Raw genomic sequence first — 21,213 nt, 5'->3', positions numbered from 1 at the left:
AAGTTGCGCGTTTGTCTACTATTGCCCCATCAGCAAAATAGACCCTGAGAGAGAAAAAAGTAAGGGTAAGCGGGGTGAGAGAGAAAAGCGAGCGAAAGCATCCTATTGCATGTGCTGCGTCGACTTCTCCCTCTCTCCCCTCCTTTCTACCCGCCTCCGGGCATAGGAGTTTCCTGTCTCCCCCTCCCTCTCCTCAATCTTGCAGCGCCGTTGAACAAAAGAGAAAGAGAGCGAGAGATGATGAGGTAGCAACATAGCAAGCACAAGAGCGCAATTTGACATCCCCCGGCGTGGTCTGTAGCCTAATTTGACCGTTACCGTTTACCATAGCCTGTATCAAAAGAAAAAGACAATTCGACGAATTCTGGGTGGAGATTTTAATCGTAGCCTACTGAACTTGTGTAATATTTTCTCTTTTTTATTACACGTTGCATTTACAGTAACATTTGGAATTGTGATCAAGAAAAGCAAAATGTTAAGGATAATGTTTCATGTCACTCAATAAGATCAGGTAGGCCTAGGCGGATAGCATGCGGTTTCTATGTGATTTAGTTCATATTTTGCTATCTGTGGTGTACAGTAGCCAATCTGTAGTGCACAGTATGCACTGCATGTGTGGTTTGAAGTGGGTGTGTCATCATTGTGTGTGTGTGCATGCAGACAATGGCGCGCGCGCATGTGTCTGTGTGTGAGAGAGAGAATGCACCAGTAATTTCTTCGTTCAGTATTTTACTCATGTACATGAGAGAAAGACCAAGCGAGGGCAGGGAGAGGGTGCATGTGTGTTTATCTCTCTCTCTGTGTGTGTATGTGTGTGTGTGTGTGTGTGTAAGGCAGCCATGCATGTATGTCTGTAGGCATCTTTATTATGCATTCAGTGGTTTTCCAAACAGACCTATGTTAGTCTGCATAAGTCATGTAGCATTGTAATACATAATTTATCATCTTTACATAGAATTTGCTGGAATTTACAGTGTTCCTGATTTTATTGTTGAATTACATGTGCAATTCACCGCAAGTCCTTCTCCATATTCCACTCCCTCCCTCTCTCTCGCGCGCGCGCACACACACACGCAGGTCTAGGTGTGCCAAGATCACCTTTTCCTTGATGTGCTCATCCCCCTTTCCTCCCCTCCCTTCTCTCCTCCATCCCCTCTTCATTCTAACCACATCTCCTCTACTATGTCAGTCTCACTCCCTGCATGAATTGCAGATCAGTATATTTAAATGTCATAATAATGTACAACATTTCTTATAATACCCATTACATTTCCCATAGAAGTTCCTATTTTCACAACATTCATCTTTGTAAAGCGGGTTGGGTGGTACTTAGATTAGATTTTATGACTCAACAACTCCTTTTAGCGAGGCTGAACCCTTTTTAGAAATTACATGTACATCCTTAATTACTTTTTCAGCCAAACTGCAAACCAGCCATTTGGTTTTTCGATAAAGCTGAGGGATGGAGCTGGAGAAATGTAACCGCTCTCAGATTCATAGATGGAGCTATGTTGAGCCCAAATGGATACACACAGTATACTCTAACAACCAGTGGCGGTTCTAGCTTGTATGGCTTCCTGGGAAAAAAAACCCCCACTTCACCCCCCCCCCCCCAAAAAAAGCGCTATTCTGCACTAACTGTAATTTTTATTCAGACATTTGGAACAACGCAAATAAATAATTATAACATTTAAAACTATAAAAATATATACAAAAATAAGAGTCAAATATCAAAATAAGTAACCAAAGACAAATAGAAACAAAATTGTGTTGATTTGGCACTCGAGCATCAATATATTACCCATCCCCCAACACTGAGTCAAGACTAAACCAATTCACCTTGGTGGTGTGCAGACTGGTTTTATATTATTACATTTGACATTTACATTTTAGTCATTTAGCAGATGCTCTTATCCAGAGCAACTTACAGTAGTGAATACATACATTTAATACATGTTTTTCTCCGTACTGGTCCCCCGTGGGAATCGAACCCACAACCCGGGCGTTGCAAACACCATGCTCTACCAACTGAGCCACACGGTTATTCTCAACGATTTCGCACAAACCAGAAAAAAATGTAACCATATATCTCTGAAACTATATATTCGCAGTATTATGAATGAATTGTGGTTTATTTGATATAATTTCGTAGTATGACTGATTTTACTAATTGCATTAGTACTCTACAAAGTTAGAGGTGGGCTATTTGATAGATTCGCCTGCCTTGGGCTTCCAGTGGGGAGACCTGAGGTCAACCTACCCCCGCCCCATCTCGTATTTCTGAGTGGGAGACATTCCCAGGCAGTAGCCTGCCTAGCTCATAAACTAGAATCAGGGCGCCCACTCCGACAAGGTTAATTGATCCACACGGTGACATGATATCATTGACGTAACGTGCAAACGAGCGATAGAAAACCGGCAAGATGACGCCCTGGGCGGCTGCCCATGTGGCCTGTACCTAAATCTGCCACTGCTAACAACCCTGTACATGGAATTAAAGTATTTACAAGACAATGAATATTCAGATATCAAGGTGTAGAAGTTCGGCCGGGAGTCAGTCAAATGTACCTTTTCGTCAAGCGCATTGCACTTAACTTTTAAAGGTAATTGACGCTAAATAGCTGCATTCCCCTTGTATTGGGCTTGCGAGATCAAGTGCTCCTAATATGTGTTGTTTCAATTAAATAGCCTGTAGGCTACATGCATGGGCGGATAAGCCCGGGCAGTTGTCTTTTCAAGGAAATGAACTTCCGAAGTATGACAGGCTATAGTTTAGGCTCCTACTTTGTCTAAATATTAAGTATTGGTAACACAGTTATTTGTCCCTGCCTGCTAAAAGTTATGCAAAACGTGGTTCAAGTGAAGTGTAAGTGTCCAGTCTCCTATTCTAGTTCACCCCAACTCTGGCTCTCTTTCAAACTACATCTAGCTTATTGGCTGATATAGCCCAATAATACTGGTAGCCTAAGCCTAATATAATGGACCGACGTCACGTAGTGCCGAGCAATTAACCGACATTTCTTTTTTTCTCAGATTATTAAACAACTGACCAACGTCGGTTCAATTACATAGTTCCTTTTTTTGTGAGCTCAACGCGCCGTTTCTCTAGAGAGAAATCCTATCAAGCACGAGAGATATCAAATCAAAAACGCTGCAAGAAATTTCGTTTTCAATTGGCAAATATTAAACCTAGTTCAGCGCCGAAAATGTGGTAATTAACTACAATGACCAGAATCCATTGCGCATATTCTTCCTGACAGACCGCATGGGAGAGGAATGTAGTCAACACAGCAATGAGAGGGATAGAGAAAGTTAGTTATTAAACTACCCGATTGATAGTTGTAGCAGTCTTGAAAGTATGCCATACCTACTTCGATGAACTACTAAAATAGTGATTTTATCAGCTCTGCAGCATGGGCAGATGTGCAACCAAATGAGCACGGGGAACTTGGCTCGTTGGGGAGCACAGAGACAATGTTACACCATGCGCAAATATAGTTTGTCCCCCCCCACCAAACGCGATCACTACACACAGGTTGAAATATCAAAACAAACTCTGAACCAATTATATTAATTTGGGGAGAGGTCGAAAGCATTAAATATGTATGGCAATTTAGCTAGCTAGCTTGCAGTTGCTAGCTAATTTGCCCTGGGATTTAAACATGGCTATTTTACCTGAAATGCACAAGGTCCTCGACTCCGACAATTAGTCAAACAGTCAACCGAATCGTTTGTAGTCATCTCTCCTTCCAGGCTTTTTCTTCTTTGGACTTTCATAATAAGGTGTATTACCACAATCGATGGCACGTGGGTATATGCTTCTAAAAGCCAATGAGGAGATGGGAGAGGCAGGACTTGCATCATGTTCGGCGTCACAAAAAGAAGCAACTTCTATTTTAGCACCTGATAACGCAGACACTCGTTGGCGCGTGCGAGCATAAACACAACATGCAACAATTTCAACAATTTTACTGAGTTACAATTCATAGAAGGAAATCAGTCAATTTAAATAAATTCATTTGGCCCTTCTCTATGGATTTCGCATGACTGGGCAGGTGGCGCAGCCATGGATGGGTCTGGGAGGGCATAGGCCCACCCACTTGGGACCCAGGCCCAGCCAATCAGAATGAGTTTTTCCCCACAAAGGGGCTTTATTACAGACAGAAATACTCCTCAGTTTCATCTGCTGTCCGGGTGGCTGGTCTCAGACAATCCCATAGATAAAGAAGCCGGATGTGGAGGTCCTGGGCTGGCGTGGTTACACGTGGTCTACGGTTGTGAGGCCGGTTGGATACGGCTTATGGTAGAGAAAGGAACCTTCAATTCTCTGGCAACAGTTCTGGTGGACATTCCTGCAGTCAGCATGCAATTTCCCACTCCCTCAACTTGAGACACCTGTGGCATTGTGTTGTGTGACAAAACTGCACATTTTAGAGTGTCCACAGCACAAGGTGCACCTGTGTAATGATCATGCAGTTTAATCAGCTTCTTGATATGCCACACCTGTCAGGTGGATAGATTATCTTGACAAAGAATAAATGCTCACTAATAGGGATGTTAACAAATTTGTGCACAAAATATGAGAGAAATAAGCTTTTTGTGCATGTGGAATTTTTCTGGGATCTTTTTTTTCAGCTCATGAAACACGGGACCAACGCTTTACATTTATATTTTTGTTTGATCGATTGACTATGACTTTTCAAATCACCCAGCAATGCTATCTAAAGAGTTAGCTCCAAGTAAATGTTGCAATTCTTCAGCCATTCCTGAACCTGCGACCAAAAACTGAAACAAGTGATCCAATGATTCTGTCTCTATGGCGGATTTAATGAATCCCAGCCTTTGTTTGTTCGATATGGACTAATCCTTATTACGTCTAATCCTCACTCTAACTCTTATTCAAAACGATAAGAGGTTTGACAGAATTGTCTTATGTCAGATTTGGTCAGTCAAGTGACTGTGATATATGGTTGTCTAACTTAGCTAACTTAGGTTGTGTAGCTTGTGTAAGGGAATAGGGCTACGTAGGTGTGATGTAACCTGTCAGAAGACTTTGGTCGCATTCCAGGCCGACTACATTGCAGAAGTTGCGTTTCACCAACCAATGCCTGCGTGCCACATCATCAACTGGACATTCAGACATTAGATTGTTCTATTATATGACGTGATTAGCAGATATTTAAAACGCCTATCAAGGCGTTGTGTAGTCAGCCTGGAAACAAAGGCTGAGAGAGGTATGCAGATAGGAGGGGTGTGGCATAAATGTTAGAGGGGTGGGGCTTGGTGGGTGTGGCTTATCTTAAGGAGGAGTCAGATACTTCATGACATCCTACAAGGGAACTGCTATTTTTACATTTCCTGTCATGGTCAACAGTTAGATATTGTGGCATTATAACCAGGGGTTTGAACCACAGATCGGATTTTCTTCTTCTTCTTCTTCTTCTTATTTTTTTCGACCGGTCTGTGTTGGCAGGGGCAAAGCACCTTTTGGGGTTGTAGTCTGCCATTTATAGCTGGCAGGCACAAACTGGAATATGTTTCTAAGTGACAGAGTGAGGGCTTTGCATAGGCAGCTTGTTGAGATTTTTGTGGGACTGGAAAAAAATCCCGGAGCTTAATAGAACGTTATTAACCGTTTACCATGCATTTAAAATAATGGTTCTGTTTCGGAACAGTATAGATCACTTTCGTTTTTGGTTTGGGTTTTGTTCCTCAAATAATTTCCTTATTTTTCGGTTTTCTTTCTTTTCACTGAACCGGTTCCAACCCTCGATTATAACACAGACTAGTTATAAGAGAAGTGCCTTTTCCTCTGCCATTTACTCTGTATAACAATGCGGGTCTTCAGTCATAGCCTACTCCTTACTGTGTTATTGCTTTATTGTATTGCATAGTTGTAACAAACATGTTCTCTTCAAAAAATGTCCTCTCTTTGAAGACATCTATCATATTCCCAGAGGCTGTCATACCTATGTGGAAAGATATTCTCATCAGTCAGTCAGTTGGTTGCTACCGGCAACAGTGTATTATTAACAGAGCAAGTACAATGTTTATTGGCCGTATGGATATACTGGTTACATCCCAAATGGTACCCTATTCCCTGCAGTATTCATACCCTTTGACTTATTACACATTTTGTTGTGTAACAGCCTGAATTCAAAATGGATTAAATAAAACATTTTCTCATCCATCTACACACAATAACCAATAATGACAAAGTGAAAACATGTTTTTAGAAATCTTTGCTAATTTAAGTATTCACACCCCAGAGTCAATACTTTGTAGAAGCACCTTTAGCAGCGATTACAGCTGTGAGTCTGTCTGGGTAAGTCTCTAAGAGCTTTCCACACCTGGATTTTGCTGCATTTGCCCATAATATTTTTCTGAATTCTTCAAGCTCTGGTTGTTCATCATTGCTAGACCACCATTTTCAGGACTTGCCATAGATTTTCAAGTATATTTAAGTCAAAACTGTAACTCAGCCACTCAGGAACATTCACTGTCTTCTTGGTAAGCAACTCATGTGTATATTTGCCTTGTGTTTTAAGTTATTGTCCTGCTGACATGTGAATCTCCCAGTGTCTGGTGGAAAGCATACTGAACAGGTTTTCCTCTAGGATTTTGCCTGTGCTTAGCTCCATTCCGTAATTTTTTTTTATCCTGAAAACTCCCCAGTCCTTAACAATTACAAGCATACCCATAACATGATGCAGCCACCACTGTGCTTGAAAATATGGAGAGTGGTACTCAGCAATGTGTTATAAGGACGGATTTGCCCCAAACATAACACTTTGTCGTCAGTACAAAAAGTGAATTGCTTTGCCAAATTTTTGTAGTATTACTTTAGTGTCTTGTTGCAAACAGGATGCATTTTTTGAGTATTTGTATTCTTTACAGGCTTCTGACTTTTCACACTGTCAATTAGGTTAGTATTGTGGAGTAACTACAATGTTGATGCAGCCTCAGTTTTCCGTTATCACAGGCAATAAACTCCTTAACTGTTTAAGTCACCATTGGCATCATGGAGAAATCCCTGAGCAGTTTCCTTCCTATATGGTCCCTGGATGTTGCTGACCCGCCCCTCAGATGGTTAGCTGACTACGGTTTGGTAAAATGTCAAGTTTAATCTAAGCAGTGCCCCAATGAAGAAAGCCATAGCTTCCTGGCTGGTTCCTGGTATACCTGTATAAAATGTTTATAAACAATAGACTATAGTATACCGTATGGTTGATCAGAACATTGCAGGAGCTGTAAGACTTCCATGCTAACAAACTGGTAATTCGATAACACCACAATGCAAGTAACTGTAAAATGTATTATGTTCCCTATTTCCCCCGTTCATTTCAGTTGAAGAAGATCAAAAGTCCAATCAAGACCAATCATCAAAAAGGCCCAAACTACCAGTGAAACAACATTGTCCGCATTCCGCCATGGCTTCCAACACCAGTGCTGCCCCCAGTGGAGCGGAGGGAGAACAGCAGCCGGAGCAGACCATCACCTCCCAGCCAACCAGCGCTGAGCACCAAGAGACAGCCCCTGACTCCAGCCAATCGGAATCCAAAGACCACTTGGCAGTAATCAGCGAGAAGATGGAGACCAGTAAATAAATATTCGACAACCTCCCCCATATCGTCCTCCCCTCCCACCCTCTCCATCTCAACCCTAACCATCCCAACTTACAATTAACACCCCTCTCAACACTTTGAGCTCATCTCTGTTGTTGTGATCTACGACTCTACGAATGTTTGTGTTCTAGAGCTGTCCCCTCACTTCCCCTTCTCATTTCCCTGAGTGTCTGGCCCTGTCTGTCCAGGAATCACTTAAGACAGATGCATGATTTACAGATAGCTAGCTGCCTTCTCTTCTCTTCAGCACCCTTTATTTTTTCAATGACTCAATCCCCACCTTCCTTCTCTAGTCTTTCAATTACACACTCTCCCAGACTAAAAGTCAATTTAGGTTATTGGCTTGACCAGACAATACGTCAATCCCTTGTGCCCTTAAAAAAAAAGAAAGTGCAGTAACTGCAATCAACTGTGGTACTTTGGATGCAGTATTTGCAATTATACTGCACTCTGACTGCAATATTTTTTTGTAAGGGGTTTCAGAGCCATTTGAGAATTGTACAAATATATTGATTAATTACTGTTGTTGTCAGGTTGTGCAGCATAATTCAACAAGTGTGTCAATAACAGGATACCTTCAGATTAAAAATCAACATGCTCTAGAACAGTTTTGAACTAATTAATTTCTTCCAGAGTGAAGGAGAAGCAAGAAAGAGAGCTCTAGATTACACCTATCTATACATCAATGGCGGTCAGTGTCATCATGAGCATGGCCTTATTTCTATTACATTCTATTGTCATTCATATTCCATTCACCCAGTTCAATGTAACAGCAATAGGTTTAGGCTACTACATGATACTCAAATTTTTCCTATACCCATCATGAGGTTGCTACAACCTAGCCTATGAATGAAAGTTTACAATGTAGGTGCACACAGGTTGCGAGAAACATTTGAGGAGACAGACAGTATCACATGGACAGACATGGACACATTCAATACCGCCTTGCACACTCTTGCCTGCATCTAGCTGATATAGGGTGTAATCATTAGTCCAACAGTTGCAAACCAGAGTATGTTTATCCCCATTTTGTTTAGTTTAAGAAACGTTCTTCAACAGAATGTGCAGAATGAATAATCAAATCAAATCAAATTTATTTATATAGCCCTTCTTACATCAGCTGATATCTCAAAAGTGCTGTACAGAAACCCAGCCTAAAACCCCAAACAGCAAGCAATGCCGGTGTAGAAGCACGGTGGCTAGGAAAAACTCCCTAGAAAGGCCAAAACCTAGGAAGAAACCTAGAGAGGAACCAGGCTATGAGGGGTGGCCAGTCCTCTTCTGGCTGTGCCGGGTGGAGATTATAACAGCACATGGCCTAGATGTTGAAATGTTCATAAATGACCAGCATGGTCAAATAATAATAATCATAGTAGTTGTCGAGGGTGCAACAAGTCAGTAACACAAGAGTAAGTGTCAGTTGGCTTTTTCATAGCCGATCTTTGAGAGTATCTCTACCGCTCCTGCTGTCTAGAGAGTTGAAAACAGCAGGTCTGGGACAGGTAGCACGTCCGGTGAATAGGTCAGGGTTCCAGCAGGTCTGGGACAGCAGGTCTGGGACAGGTAGCACGTCCGGTGAACAAGTCAGGGTTCCATAGCTGCGGGCAGAACAGTTGGAACTGGAGCAGCAGCACGGCCAGGTGAACTGGGGACAGCAAGAATGCACCCCTGATCACGCGTAAACACAGTTCACTTTCATCACAGCCACGGATTATTCCTTCTCGCATCTATTCGCTCTGCTCTGACCTTTTCCCTTCACTTATGTACTTCAATGCACAACACATCAGCTGTATGTGACCAGGCGAAAAAACCTTTCCAAGCCAAACCATACTATAAACGCTACACACAGCCTACATCATTGTCACCATATTAGCTAAAGTAACATCATAGTCAACATAGCTAATATAAGTAACGCGTTAGTAAACCATCTACAATTATGCAGTAGCGTTACAGTGTACAGTCAGTAGTAAAATGAAAGCAATCAATCCAGCGAGATTTAAGTGACAAGTAGATTTTGCACCACTCAAAACACAGGAAATAGATGGCTGAAAAAGACAGATCCTCAGGTGAGCGGGGCATGCGCGTTACTAATGGCGGCTTCTTGGCACTGTTGCTAGTTATCTGACCGTTCAGAATCATAACAACACACACCTTCCAGCCAACCCATCTAGAAATGTTGAATCATGTCAGGATTCCCGATTTTGGTGATGAAACAGTGAGGACATTCTCTCGTTCTTTCTTCCTCCCTCCTTTTCACCCTCCTTCCCTCTCCTTGCCTCCCTCCCTCTACCCACCCTACTACAGGTAATGGAATGTGTGCTGCCAACTCCTCGCCCACATCTTCCATCTCGTCCCCAAAGCGACTGCAACACGCCAAACCAACCAATGGCCGGGCGCGGAAAGGAAGCCGCTCTGGGTCCCTGCTGGGTCATGGGGCAGGGTCTCCCAGACCTTCCATCAGCCGTCAGCCCAGCACCGTGACAGAGGAGGACGACGGCAAACCCCCTAGAGACTACCTAATACTGGCCATCCTGTCCTGCTTCTGCCCCTTGTGGCCGATCAACATCGTGGCTCTCGTCTTCTCTGTTATGGCGAGTGGAACTTTTAAGTATTTGACATGTGGTTTGTGCGTGTTGTCTGTGAAGGAATGTGTGTGTGTGATATCTAAGGAACACCACAAAGAAAAAGAGCTAAAAGCAGTGGGAGGCCGCGGTGTGTTAGTGATCACCTGCTGGGAAATGAACAGAAAATGATGGCCAATGTTCTGGTCAGAAGAGATGGGACTGCCACCCACTGCTTTTAACCTTTTGTCTTCACAGTGTGTTTTGCCTGTGTGTCTGTCTCTCCGTCTGTCTGTCCGCCTACCTGCCTGCATGGGTCTATTTGTGTATGTATGTTGAAGCAGGGGTATGTGAATGAATTACTGTGTTTACATGTTGTGTCTGTGTTCCTCATGCAGTTGTCCCTTTATATACACCAACTAGGGTCCCAAAGATTTTCTGCTTATTCCCTCCTGATTCCAGGAATCTTCCAACCAGGATTTCTGGACAACATGGGAATTTAGGGAAACTTAACCAGCATTTTGTAACCTAATCAATAACATTTCACCCTATTCTCCAGTCGAGGAACAGCCTGCAGCTGGGGAACGTAGACGGGGCACGGCGTCTAGGCCGGAACGCAATGGTGCTGTCCATCGTTTCGCTAGTTGGCGGGGTCATCATCATCATCGCAGCCATCGTCTTAAACTGGGGAAGTGAGTGGCCAAAGTGGCTGAGTTCTCAAGTTCTTGTTGTGGTGCCGTTTTGTGTCTGTCGTTATGTGCAGCTTTTGTCTGTTTGTGTGTGTTCTATCTTGCTTTTGGTCATGTTTGTGCTTGATTTTTGGGGTTGGTTAGGTTTGTGCCCGTTGTTGTACCTTTGTTTAGTTTTTTTCCCCCCATCTTGGCCCGGGATTCAATCTGATTGTGTCAACAACTCTCCGTTTAAAGGTAATTTCCTGTTGTGTCGACATATGCCGAGTTTACCGTTAATGCGATCGATGGATCATTGCCTTTAAAAGCTGCATTGTGCAGGTTGAAATTTATTGGGAGGAATCTTGTCCCGGAGGCAGAGCTGAGCGGTTTCCGCTAGATGGGCCAGCCGCATGGGCCAGCCGCAAAGTCAAAATTGGCTGTATCGTAAAAAAGCTATGAAAAAAATGTAAGGTTAGTCTTAGGCATGAGGTTAAGTTTAGGGCAGTGCCAGCTTACAGAACGGTAACACAGGGCACGTGCCCCTGGGCCCCCGACCTCCAAGGAGACCCCAATCAAATTATTCTTATTCTTATTTCATTTGGGGTTTGGGGGCCCAAAAGATAATTTGGAGGGGTGGGGCGCCCCTGGAGGTCGGTGCCAGGGTGTGGGTTTAAAATCTGAGTTTATGACTTTGTGGCTTGGCCAGCTAGTGACCACCCTGCAGAGCAGCCTCCAGGACAAGATTCATCCCAATAAATGCCAACCTGCGTTTGATGTGTCTGGTTCTTAATTTGCGTCCATCTGTGGCTGGTTTGAGTTAGACCGTTTTCAGTGTTTGTACTATATAACATTATTGATGACATCTTTGCAAACACCCTTGTGCTTTCTGTTTATTATTAGGTATAATAAAATCCTGAGGGTCACCATGGAAACCAGGAGCAAGATCGCATGACAGCACACCAACAACCATCCCAACCAGACTTTTCCCCTTTCCTACGATCAAAACACTATTCTACAAAAGTCGCCTGCAACCTACAGCATACCCCTTTGACCCCTTTTTCGCTGCACGATCATGTATGGCCGTCACCTCTACCTCCTACACATCGGACCCCAATGCTGCCACCTGTGGTGTAGTGCAGGGTAAACGTACGTAAACGTCGTTTACACACATTTTGCTCCAGTGTTTATCCACCTTTTGCAGACAAATGCATTGAAAGTATAGGGGGCGTTACTTTATTGACCATCAACGGTGATCAGGAGTCACAGTACCCACCTATTTTTTTTGACCACTCGTCACTGGCTGCCACCATCACTCAGAAGGTCGAAGGCGTCATGTAGAACAACACGGAGGTAGGATAGACGGTGACAAACAGACTGGTTCCTCTGAATGAGAGAGATGCGTCTAACGAGTCTAACTCTCGTCAACGATGCCATGATCTCCTGCAATGGTTGCCTGAGTCTCAGAATGTATTTAAAGTCTCTGCATGATTTTCCGGGACCAGGCTGCTCCTCCCAGGCTGTTCCAATGTGGCAAACCATGAAGTGTCTCTATTGTCGCCGGAAAGGACATCTGCTTTTCTCTGTAATGTTATTATTTCCTTCCGCTGTATCATTCATCTCCAGTCAGTCCACACCTCTGTAACACAACCAAGGGATCCTTTTAACTGTGACGCCAAAACCAGCCCACCCTATAGGATAATGTTAATGATGGCAAAGGAAGAGTTAGGGAGGGAGGTGACAGGGATTGGAATTGATCTTTGATCAATGTGATGATGTTGATGGGGAGGCTTTTTAGTTCTGAATTTGTTCCAGATGGTTATTTTCTGTGAAGGGAGGGAGGAGTTAGAGACAGATGGGACCATCTGTACTTTAATTTAGGGACAAACCTGGGGTCTCCATCTCTTTGCTTCATCGTCTTCGTTTACAAATAACTGGAATCTGGGGATGAGCCACTCTGGGTTTGGGATTGAGGCTGGGCTGGTAATTCATATGCGCTCTCAAACACACTATCGTACACCCTCCCCCTGCGCACATGCACACACACACACGGACACACACACACCCATACACATAGAGTGTTAGAATGACTGATTCTCATTGGCTGAGAGAAAGAGGGAGATAAAGAACAGGAGAGGAGAGGAGAGGAGAAGAGGGAGAGGGGATTGGGGATAGCTGCATGGGCTGCGGTCCTTTGTTTGGCACAGATGGAGGCAAATGTGTGTGTGTGTGTGTGTGTGTGTGTGTGTGTGTGTGTGTGTGTGTGTGTGTGTGTAGAGAGAGAGAGAGAGAGAGAGAGAGAGAGAGAGAGGGAGAGAGATGGTGTGGTGCTTGTTACTAATGCTGGATAAAAAGTCTGAGCATACTAGACTGGAAAAACGAACTGAGCAGAGCTGGTTATAGAATAAACACAAAAGACAGGCGGTAATTTTAATTTTGTTGCTTACTCTTCATTTCCCCCTCTTCTGTCCATTATCTATCATTTATTGGTAACGTTATTTATTAATTTGACCTTTTATTTTAACAGGGTGTCCTATTGAGACCATGGTCTCTTTTGCAAGGGAGCCATGCATCTTACAATTTAAACAACAACAATGTTATGACAGTCTGCTTGCCAGTATTTACACAATTCTAAACAGTCTACCATCTCTGGTCAGTTTGAATCCATTCCTCTCCCTTCAGTATTGCAAATGTATTGCCCACTTTACCTCTCACCTCTCTAATATGTAGTCATTATCTTTGATGGTTAAAATTGTTAATATTCTATGCAAATGCCTCGCTGGGGTATTTGGTCAGTTGTTACTCCTTCTCCACCGTGGTCAGTATCAGCTCCTATGTGCTTAGTGTTTGCCCTTGTCTGGTTGTTATTCACAAAGCAGAATGACCTCTTCTCCCTCTGGGAGTCAGTCAGTGTGTCACTGTGTGCCAAAGCCTGGAATGTGAGCCAAGCCATGTACAGTAGGGGCAAGGCAGTCTTTGGCTTGACTCCGGCTAAGCGCTCTGTGTGTGTGTCTGTGTGTGTGTGTGTGTGTGTGTGTGTGTGTGTGTGTGTGTGTGTGTGTGTGTGTGTGTGTGTGTGTGTGTGTGTGTGTGTGTGTGTGTGTGTGTGTGTGTGTGTGTGTGTGTGTGTGTGTGTGAGAGAGAGAGAGAGAGCGAAATAGTGTGAGAGAGAAATGCAGTGTAACACTTACTGTGCGCGTGTGTGTGTGTGTGTGTGTGTGTGTGTGTGTGTGTGTGTGTGTGTGTGTGTGTGTGTGTGTGTGTGATAGTCTTTAAGAGTGTGCATGTGTGTCTGCCCCTGGATGCTGTTTTTAGGGAGAAGCAGGTGAGTCAGTCCCCTCCCACTCAGTTTAAAGGTGTCATATTCTACTTGGCACCCACACTCCCTTCACTTCCCGAGCCCAGTCCCCTGTGCATGTTTACAGTATCGTTTACAGTGTGTTTATACTTAAGAGTTTTTAATGGAGGATGGGTTAACTCTAATGCTTTTACACCAAGGACATCTTTATGTAGCTGAGAGGCTCGTTGACTTGTGCAGCGCTTTGTAAATAAATAATATGCATATTTATTTGCCATGATGACACATGATATTCACGTCCAAAGGTTACTTTTTCACTTAGATTTGTTTGAGTAGTCCAGAATAATCAATGCGAATTTGTTATTTTGAGACTGCTCCACCCGACCGTTTTGAAGCACTTCCTCCGAGCCACCCTTGAAGGCTAGACTAGCTACCATAGAAAGGCAACAAAAAGGTTGAAAACCAAATAAGGTTTCCCATTGGGAATGACAAGTGGGGATGTTCCACTCTGACAGTGCCAGGGTTTGAGGTTTGGAGGGTTAGTGAGGGGGTGTGTCCCAATAATATTGCCTTTCTACTGAAGTGTACACTCGTTCACTACTTCCCAAAAATCTAAAAGCATTGGATTAGTGGAGGCATGCAGGGTGGGAAATAACGTTTTTGGTCCACCAGCCACAGAAAACACACACACACACACACACACACACACACACACACACACACACACACACACACACACACACACACACACACACACACACACACACACACACACACACACACACACACACACACACACACACACACACAAAGTCTTGTACAGCTAACCTTGTGGGGACACACAATCAGTCCCATTCAAAATCATATTTTCCCTAACCCTAACCTGTACTCTTACCCTAACCCTAAAACTAACCCTAGCTCCTAACCCTAACCTTAACACTAAACCCCCTAGAAATAGCATTTGACCTCATTGGGACTAACAAAATGCCCCCCAGTTTTTGTTTGTTTACTATTCTTGTGGGGACTTCTGGTCCCCACAAGAATAGATAAACACACACACACAAACACACAATTTCTAAATATTTTTTTTACATGTGTGCTTTGTTGAACAAAAACCAAACTGCTCCCAAATGCTCTGTGTGATCACCCACCAATGTGGCTGGTAAGAATAGACATTCTTCCAGCCAATGCCAAAATCTACCAGCATTTGGCTGGTTTTTATTTCCTACCCTGAAGGCATTGGCTAGAGGCAGTTTCTACAGTATTTATTGTACCAGTTATTTATTTTCAAATCAGTGAAGGGAAGTTAACAAGTGCACACTTTGGGAGGAAGGAGAGATAATTAGGACATTGTCGAAGTCTCCTGTAACCCCATTCACGCCAAAGTGTAGCATGTCTGTTTGTACTAACCACATATGCAAAAATGTTTTCAGCTGAAAGTGAATACTGATGTTTGGCTTCTTTTATTTCCATTTCTCAATGGTTGTGCACAACTATGGATATTTAACCTGCTTGCACTATATTGTAGATGTATGTATTTATTTATTTATATACCTGATTATGCCTTTGGTTTGATATTGACTGTTATTGAGCTATTAGTGCTATTATTTGTATTATTACATTATTATCATCACTAGTATTACTATTGTCATTATTATGGTTACTATTTCTATTTTCATTGTTATTTCTACTAGCGTTGTTGTTCTCTTTATGACATTACAATAGAACAGCAGAAAACAATATTCTATAATGGCCTTCACTGTTATTCAACTGATTGATTGTGAGCTTCCTTCACAAGAAAACTGCTCTAAAAAAAGCATGTTTACAGTTATAGTTACACAATTCATATGCTTCGAAGGTAGATACCTTGTGTGATTACAACGATCATGACCAACCAGTTCATGAGATAATTTATACACAAACGTAAATGTCTTTCAAGCCACCAGCTGAGTAATCTCCACCTTTTCTTCATGTCTTTTTAGTCATTTCATATCTCTCAGGCCTTTCTTTCTCCTACTAATTCATTAAAAACAAAATTATTCCCAACCAATTAATGTTCTTCTTCACCTTCTATTTTCTATAGTTTATTATGATATTGTTATATACTATTTAGCAGACGCTTTTATCCAAAGCGACTTACAGTCATGCGTGCATACATTTTTATATAGGGTTGGTCCACGGGAATTGAACCCACATTCCTGGCATTGCAAGCATCATGCTCTACCAACTGAGCCATTCAGGATCACTATACAATTATCTATTTGCTCCCGTTTCCTGTTTGTTATGCGCTATTTCCTGTCCAATATAATCTATATCCTGTTTGATATGTTATCTCTTTGGAGGAGGGATCTTGGGTGACTCCCAAATGGCACCCTACTCCCAGGGCTTTGGTCAAAAGTAGTGCACTATATAGGGAATATGGTGCCATTTGGGAGGTATCCACAGACTGCAGTACCGGTGGTTCCAGACCATCGGCCCACTTAGTTAATCAGTGTTGTTCTTCTTATTGTCGTTGGTTACGGATCTATACTATAATCCTGAATCAGACATCTGCGCCGACTTGCCTGACTGTGCATGCCTTAATTGACTGCTTTATAAACATACAGTATGAGAATGTATGTACACTACTATGTTAATCCAAGATATTGATAAAGAACTCTGTATTGATCTTGATCCTATTCTGTATTTGTATTATTAATGATGAAGTTTGAAAGGAACCTTGTAAATCAATCAATCAATCAAATGTATTTATAAAGCCCTTTTTACATCAGCCGATGTCACAAAGTGCTATAGAGAAACCCAGCCTAAAACCCTAAACAGCAAGCAATGCAGATGTAGAAGCATGGTGGCTAGGAAAAACTCCCTAGAAAGGAAGGAAACTAGGAAGAAACCTACAGAGAAACCAGGCTCTGAGGGGTGGCCAGTCCTCTTCTGGCTGTGCCGGGTGGAGATTATAACAGTACATAGCCAAGATGTTCAAACATTCATAGATGACCAGCAGGCTCAAATAATAATAAATGACAGTGGTTGTAGAGTAAATGTCAGTTGGTTTTCATAGCCAATCATTCAGAGTTAGAGACAGCAGGTGCCGCAGAGAGAGAGAGTCGAAAACAGCAGGTCTGGGACAGCAGGTCTGGGACAGGTAGCACGTCTGGTGAACAGGTCAGGGTTCCATAGCCACAGGCAGAACAGTTGAAACTGGAGCAGCAGCACGACCAGGTGGACTGGGGACAGGTAGTCCTGAGGCCTCCAAGAGAAGAGGAAAAAGAAAGAGAGAGAGAGAGAATTAGAGGGAGCATACTTAAATTCACACAGGACAAGACAGGAGAAATACTCCAGATATAACAGACTGACCCTAGCCCCCGACACAGACTATTGCAGCATAATTAATGGAGGCTGAGACAGGAGGGGTCGGGAGACACTGGCCCCGTCCGACAATACCCCCAGACAGGGCCAACCAGGCAGGATATAACCCCACCCACTTTGCCAAAGCAAAGCCCCCACACCACTAGAGGGATATCTTCAACCACCAACTTACTACCCTGAGACAAGGCCGAGTATAGCCCACGACGATCTCCCCCATGGCACGAACCTGAGGGGGGCGCCAACCCAGACAGGAAGATCACATCAGAGACTCAATCCACTCAAGTGACGCACCCCTCCTAGGGACTGCATGGAAGAGCACCAGTAATCCAGTGGCTCAGCCCCCGTAATAGGGTTAGAGGCAGAGAATCCCAGTGGAGAGAGAGGAACTGGCCAGGCAGAGACAGCAAGGGTGGTTTGTTGCTCCAGTGCCTTTCTGTTCACCTTCACACCTTGGGGCGGCAGGTAGCCTAGTAGTTAGAGCGTTGGACTAGTAACCGCAAGGTTGCAAGATCGAATCGCTGCACTGACGAGGTAAAAATCTGTAGTTCTGCCCCTGAACAAGGCAGTTAACCCACTGTTTTTAGACTGTCATTGAAAATAAGAATTTGTTCTTAACTGACTTGCCTAATTAAATAAACAAATAAAAAACACCCCTGGGCCAGACTACACTCAAACATAGGACCTACTGAAGAGATGAGTGTTCAATAAAGACTTAACACTTCTTTGGGGTAGGTGGGACATTAGCGTCCTACCTGGCCAACAGCTGGTGAAATTGCAGAGTGCGGAATTCAAATTAAATTACTATAAACATTAAACTTTCATGAAATCACAAGTGCAATACATCAAAATACAGCTTAACTTGTTGTTAATCCAGCCAAGGTGTCAGATTTCAAAAAGGCTTTACGGCGAAAGCAAACCATGCGATTATCTGAGGACAGCGTCCAGCACACAAATGCATAACAAACCATTTTCAATCAGGGAGTTACGACACGAAAGTCAGAAATAGCGATATAATATATGCCTTACCTTTGAAGATCTTCTTCTGTTGGCACTCCAAAATGTCCCAGTTACATTACAAATTATCCTTTTGTTCGATAAATTCCTTCTTTATATCCATAAAAACTCAGTTTAGTTGGCGCGCTTCAGTCAATAATCCACTCGGTTTCCTTCGTTCAAAATGCATAAAAAATTTATCCCAAACGTTACCAATAAACTTATCCAAACAAGTCAATCAACGTTTATAATCAATCCTTAGGTACCCTAATACGAAAATAAACAATAAAATTTAAGACGGGGAATCGTTATTGTCTTTACCAGAGATAAAGAACGTGCTCTCTCGGCCATGCGCTTCGAAACACTACAGCCAAAATGGGAGTCACTTAGAAAAACTACAAGTTGTCCCTCATTTTTACAAAAAACAGCCTGAAACTCTTTCTAAAGACTGCTGACATCTAGTGGAAGCCCAAGGAACTGCAATCGGGGACGATTTCGCCCTATTATAAAAGTGCCAGGCATTGAAATCAGTGGCGTGCTGAATTCGTTTTTTGTTTTGTTGATGGTTTGTCCTCTGGGTTTCGCCTGCCATTTCAGTTCTGTTATACTCACAGACATTATTTTAACAGTTTTAGAAACTTTAGAGTGTTTACTATCCAAATCTACCAATTATATGCAAATCCTCACTTCTGGGCCTGAGTAGCAGGCAGTTTACTTTGGGCACGCTTTTCATCCAGACGTCAAAATAACACCCCCTATCCCAAAGAGGTTAAAGGTTGAGACCAAGTCTGCATCTCTCACATGGATAGGCAGACCATTGCATAAAAATGTAGCTCTATAGGAGAAAGCTCTGCCTCCAGCTGTTTGCTTAGAAATTCTAGGGACAATAAGAAGGCCTGCATCTTGTGACCATAGGTATGACGTGTAGGTATGCACGGCAGGACCAAATCGGAAAGACCGATAAGAGCAAGCCCATGTAATGCTTTGTAGGTTAGCAGTAAAACCTTGAAATAAGCCATAGCCTTAACAGGAGGCCAGTGTAGAGGGGCTAGCACTGGAGTAATATGATCACATTTTTGGGTTCTAGCCAAGATTCTAGCAGCCGTGTTTAGTACTAACTGAAGTGTATTTAGTGCTTTATCCGGGTAGCTGGAAAGTATAGCATTGCAGTAGTCTAATCTAGAAGTGACAAAAGCATAGATGCATTTGTCTGCATCATTTTTGGACAAAGTTTCAGATTTTTGTTACGTAGATGGAAAAAAGCTGTCCTTGAAACAGTCTTAACATGTTCGTCAAAAGAGAGGTCAGGGTCCAGAGTAACGCCGAGGTCCTTTACAGTTTTATTTGAGACAACTATACAACCATCAAGATTAATTTTCAGATCCAACAGAAGATCTCTTTGTTTCTTGGGACCTAGAACTAGCATCTCTGTTTTGTCTGAGTTTAAAAGTAAAACATTTGCCGCCATCCACTTCCTTATGTCTGTCTGAAACACAGGCTTCCAGGGAGGGCAATTTTGGGGCTTCACCATGTTTCATCGAAATGTATAGCTGCCTATCGTCCGCATAGCAGTGAAAGTTAACATTATGTTTCCGAATGACATCACCAAGAGGTAAAATATATTGTGAAAACAATAGAGGTCCTAAAACGGAACCTTGAGGAACACCAAAATTTACAGTTGATTTGTCAAAGGACAAGCCATCCACGGAGACAAACTGATATCTTTCCGACAGATAAGATCTAAACCAGGCCAGAACTTGTCCGTGTAGATCAATTTGGGTTTCCAATCTCTCCAAAAGAATGTGGTGATCGATGGTATCAAAAGCAGCACTAAGATCTAGGAGCACGAGAACAGATGCAGAGCCTTGGTCTGACGCCATTAAAGGTAATTTACCACCTTCACGAGTGCAGTCTCAGTGCTATGATGGGGTCTAAAACCAGACTGAAGTGTTTCGTATACATTGTTTGTCTTCAGGAAGGCAGTGAGTTGCTGCGCAACAGCTTTTTCAATTTTTTTGGAGAGGAATGGAGATTTGATTTAGGCCGATAGTTTTTTATATTTTCTGGGTCAAGGTTTGTCTTTTTCAAGAGAGGCTTTATTACTGCCACTTTTAGTGAGTTTGGTACACGTCCGGTGGATAGGGAGCCGTTTATTATGTTCAACATAGGAGGGCCAAGCACAGGAAGTAGCTCTTTCAGTAGTTTAGTCGTTTAGTAGTTTAGTAGTTCAGTAGTTTAGTTAAAGGCCATGACTATTTCCATCAATGTGTCAAGAGATATAGTATTAAAAAACTTGAGTGTCTCCCTTGATCCTAGGTCCTGGCAGTGTTGTGCAAACTCAGGACAACTGAGCTTTGGAGAAATACACAGATTTAAAGAGGAGTGCGTAATTTGCTTTCTAATGATCATGATCTTTTTGTCAAAGAAGTTCATGAATTTATCACTGCTGAAGTGAAAGCCATCTTCTCTTGGGGAATGCTGCTTTTTAGTTAGCTTTGCGACAGTATAAAAAATAAATTATCCTCAATTAAATTGGAAAAATAGGATGATCAAGCAGCAGTGAGGGCTCTTCGATAATGTACGGTACTGTCTTTCTAAGCTAATCGGAAGACTTCCAGTTTGGTGTAGCGCCATTTCCGTTCCAATTTTCTGGAAGCTTGCTTCAGGGCTTGGGTATTTTCTGTATACCAGGGAGCTCATTC

General features: G+C 42.8%; 1 protein-coding gene across 3 annotated transcripts; it reads left to right on the top strand.

Annotated features, from left to right (window-relative positions):
* The first annotated feature begins 164 nt into the window (after nucleotides 1-164).
* On the top strand, nucleotides 165-16,825 carry LOC106583942 (proline-rich transmembrane protein 2). Of its 3 annotated transcripts, none has more exons than XM_014168640.3 (5): nucleotides 165-245; nucleotides 7,348-7,599; nucleotides 9,930-10,216; nucleotides 10,746-10,878; nucleotides 11,758-16,825. In XM_014168640.3, exons 2-5 carry the CDS (start codon nucleotides 7,431-7,433, stop codon nucleotides 11,772-11,774), a joined length of 606 nt encoding a protein of 201 aa, XP_014024115.1. In that variant the 5' UTR covers nucleotides 165-245; nucleotides 7,348-7,430; the 3' UTR covers nucleotides 11,775-16,825. The 3 variants fall into 3 exon arrangements, with proteins under 3 accessions (XP_014024115.1, XP_014024114.1, XP_014024113.1); XM_014168639.3 differs by having other exon boundaries at nucleotides 198-401; XM_014168638.3 differs by having other exon boundaries at nucleotides 198-511.
* The last annotated feature ends 4,388 nt before the right edge of the window (nucleotides 16,826-21,213 follow it).

This window comes from Salmo salar, chromosome 23, assembly GCF_965601325.2.
Source record: "Salmo salar chromosome 23, fSalSal1, whole genome shotgun sequence".
Lineage (NCBI taxonomy): Eukaryota > Metazoa > Chordata > Actinopteri > Salmoniformes > Salmonidae > Salmo > Salmo salar.
The sequence above is the reverse complement of the archived record's forward strand: the minus strand, read 5'-3'. Positions and strand labels throughout refer to the sequence as shown.

What these genes read in the sequence shown, in the direction of transcription:
- LOC106583942 (XM_014168640.3), top strand. Translation starts at nt 7,431, where the DNA reads ATGGCTTCCAACACCAGTGCTGCCCCCAGTGGAGCGGAGGGAGAACAG. An exon ending in CAGCGAGAAGATGGAGACCA is followed by an intron (nt 7,600 to 9,929) that starts GTAAATAAATAT and finishes ACCCTACTACAG; the next exon opens with GTAATGGAATGTGTGCTGCC. An exon ending in CTCTCGTCTTCTCTGTTATG is followed by an intron (nt 10,217 to 10,745) that starts GCGAGTGGAACT and finishes CCTATTCTCCAG; the next exon opens with TCGAGGAACAGCCTGCAGCT.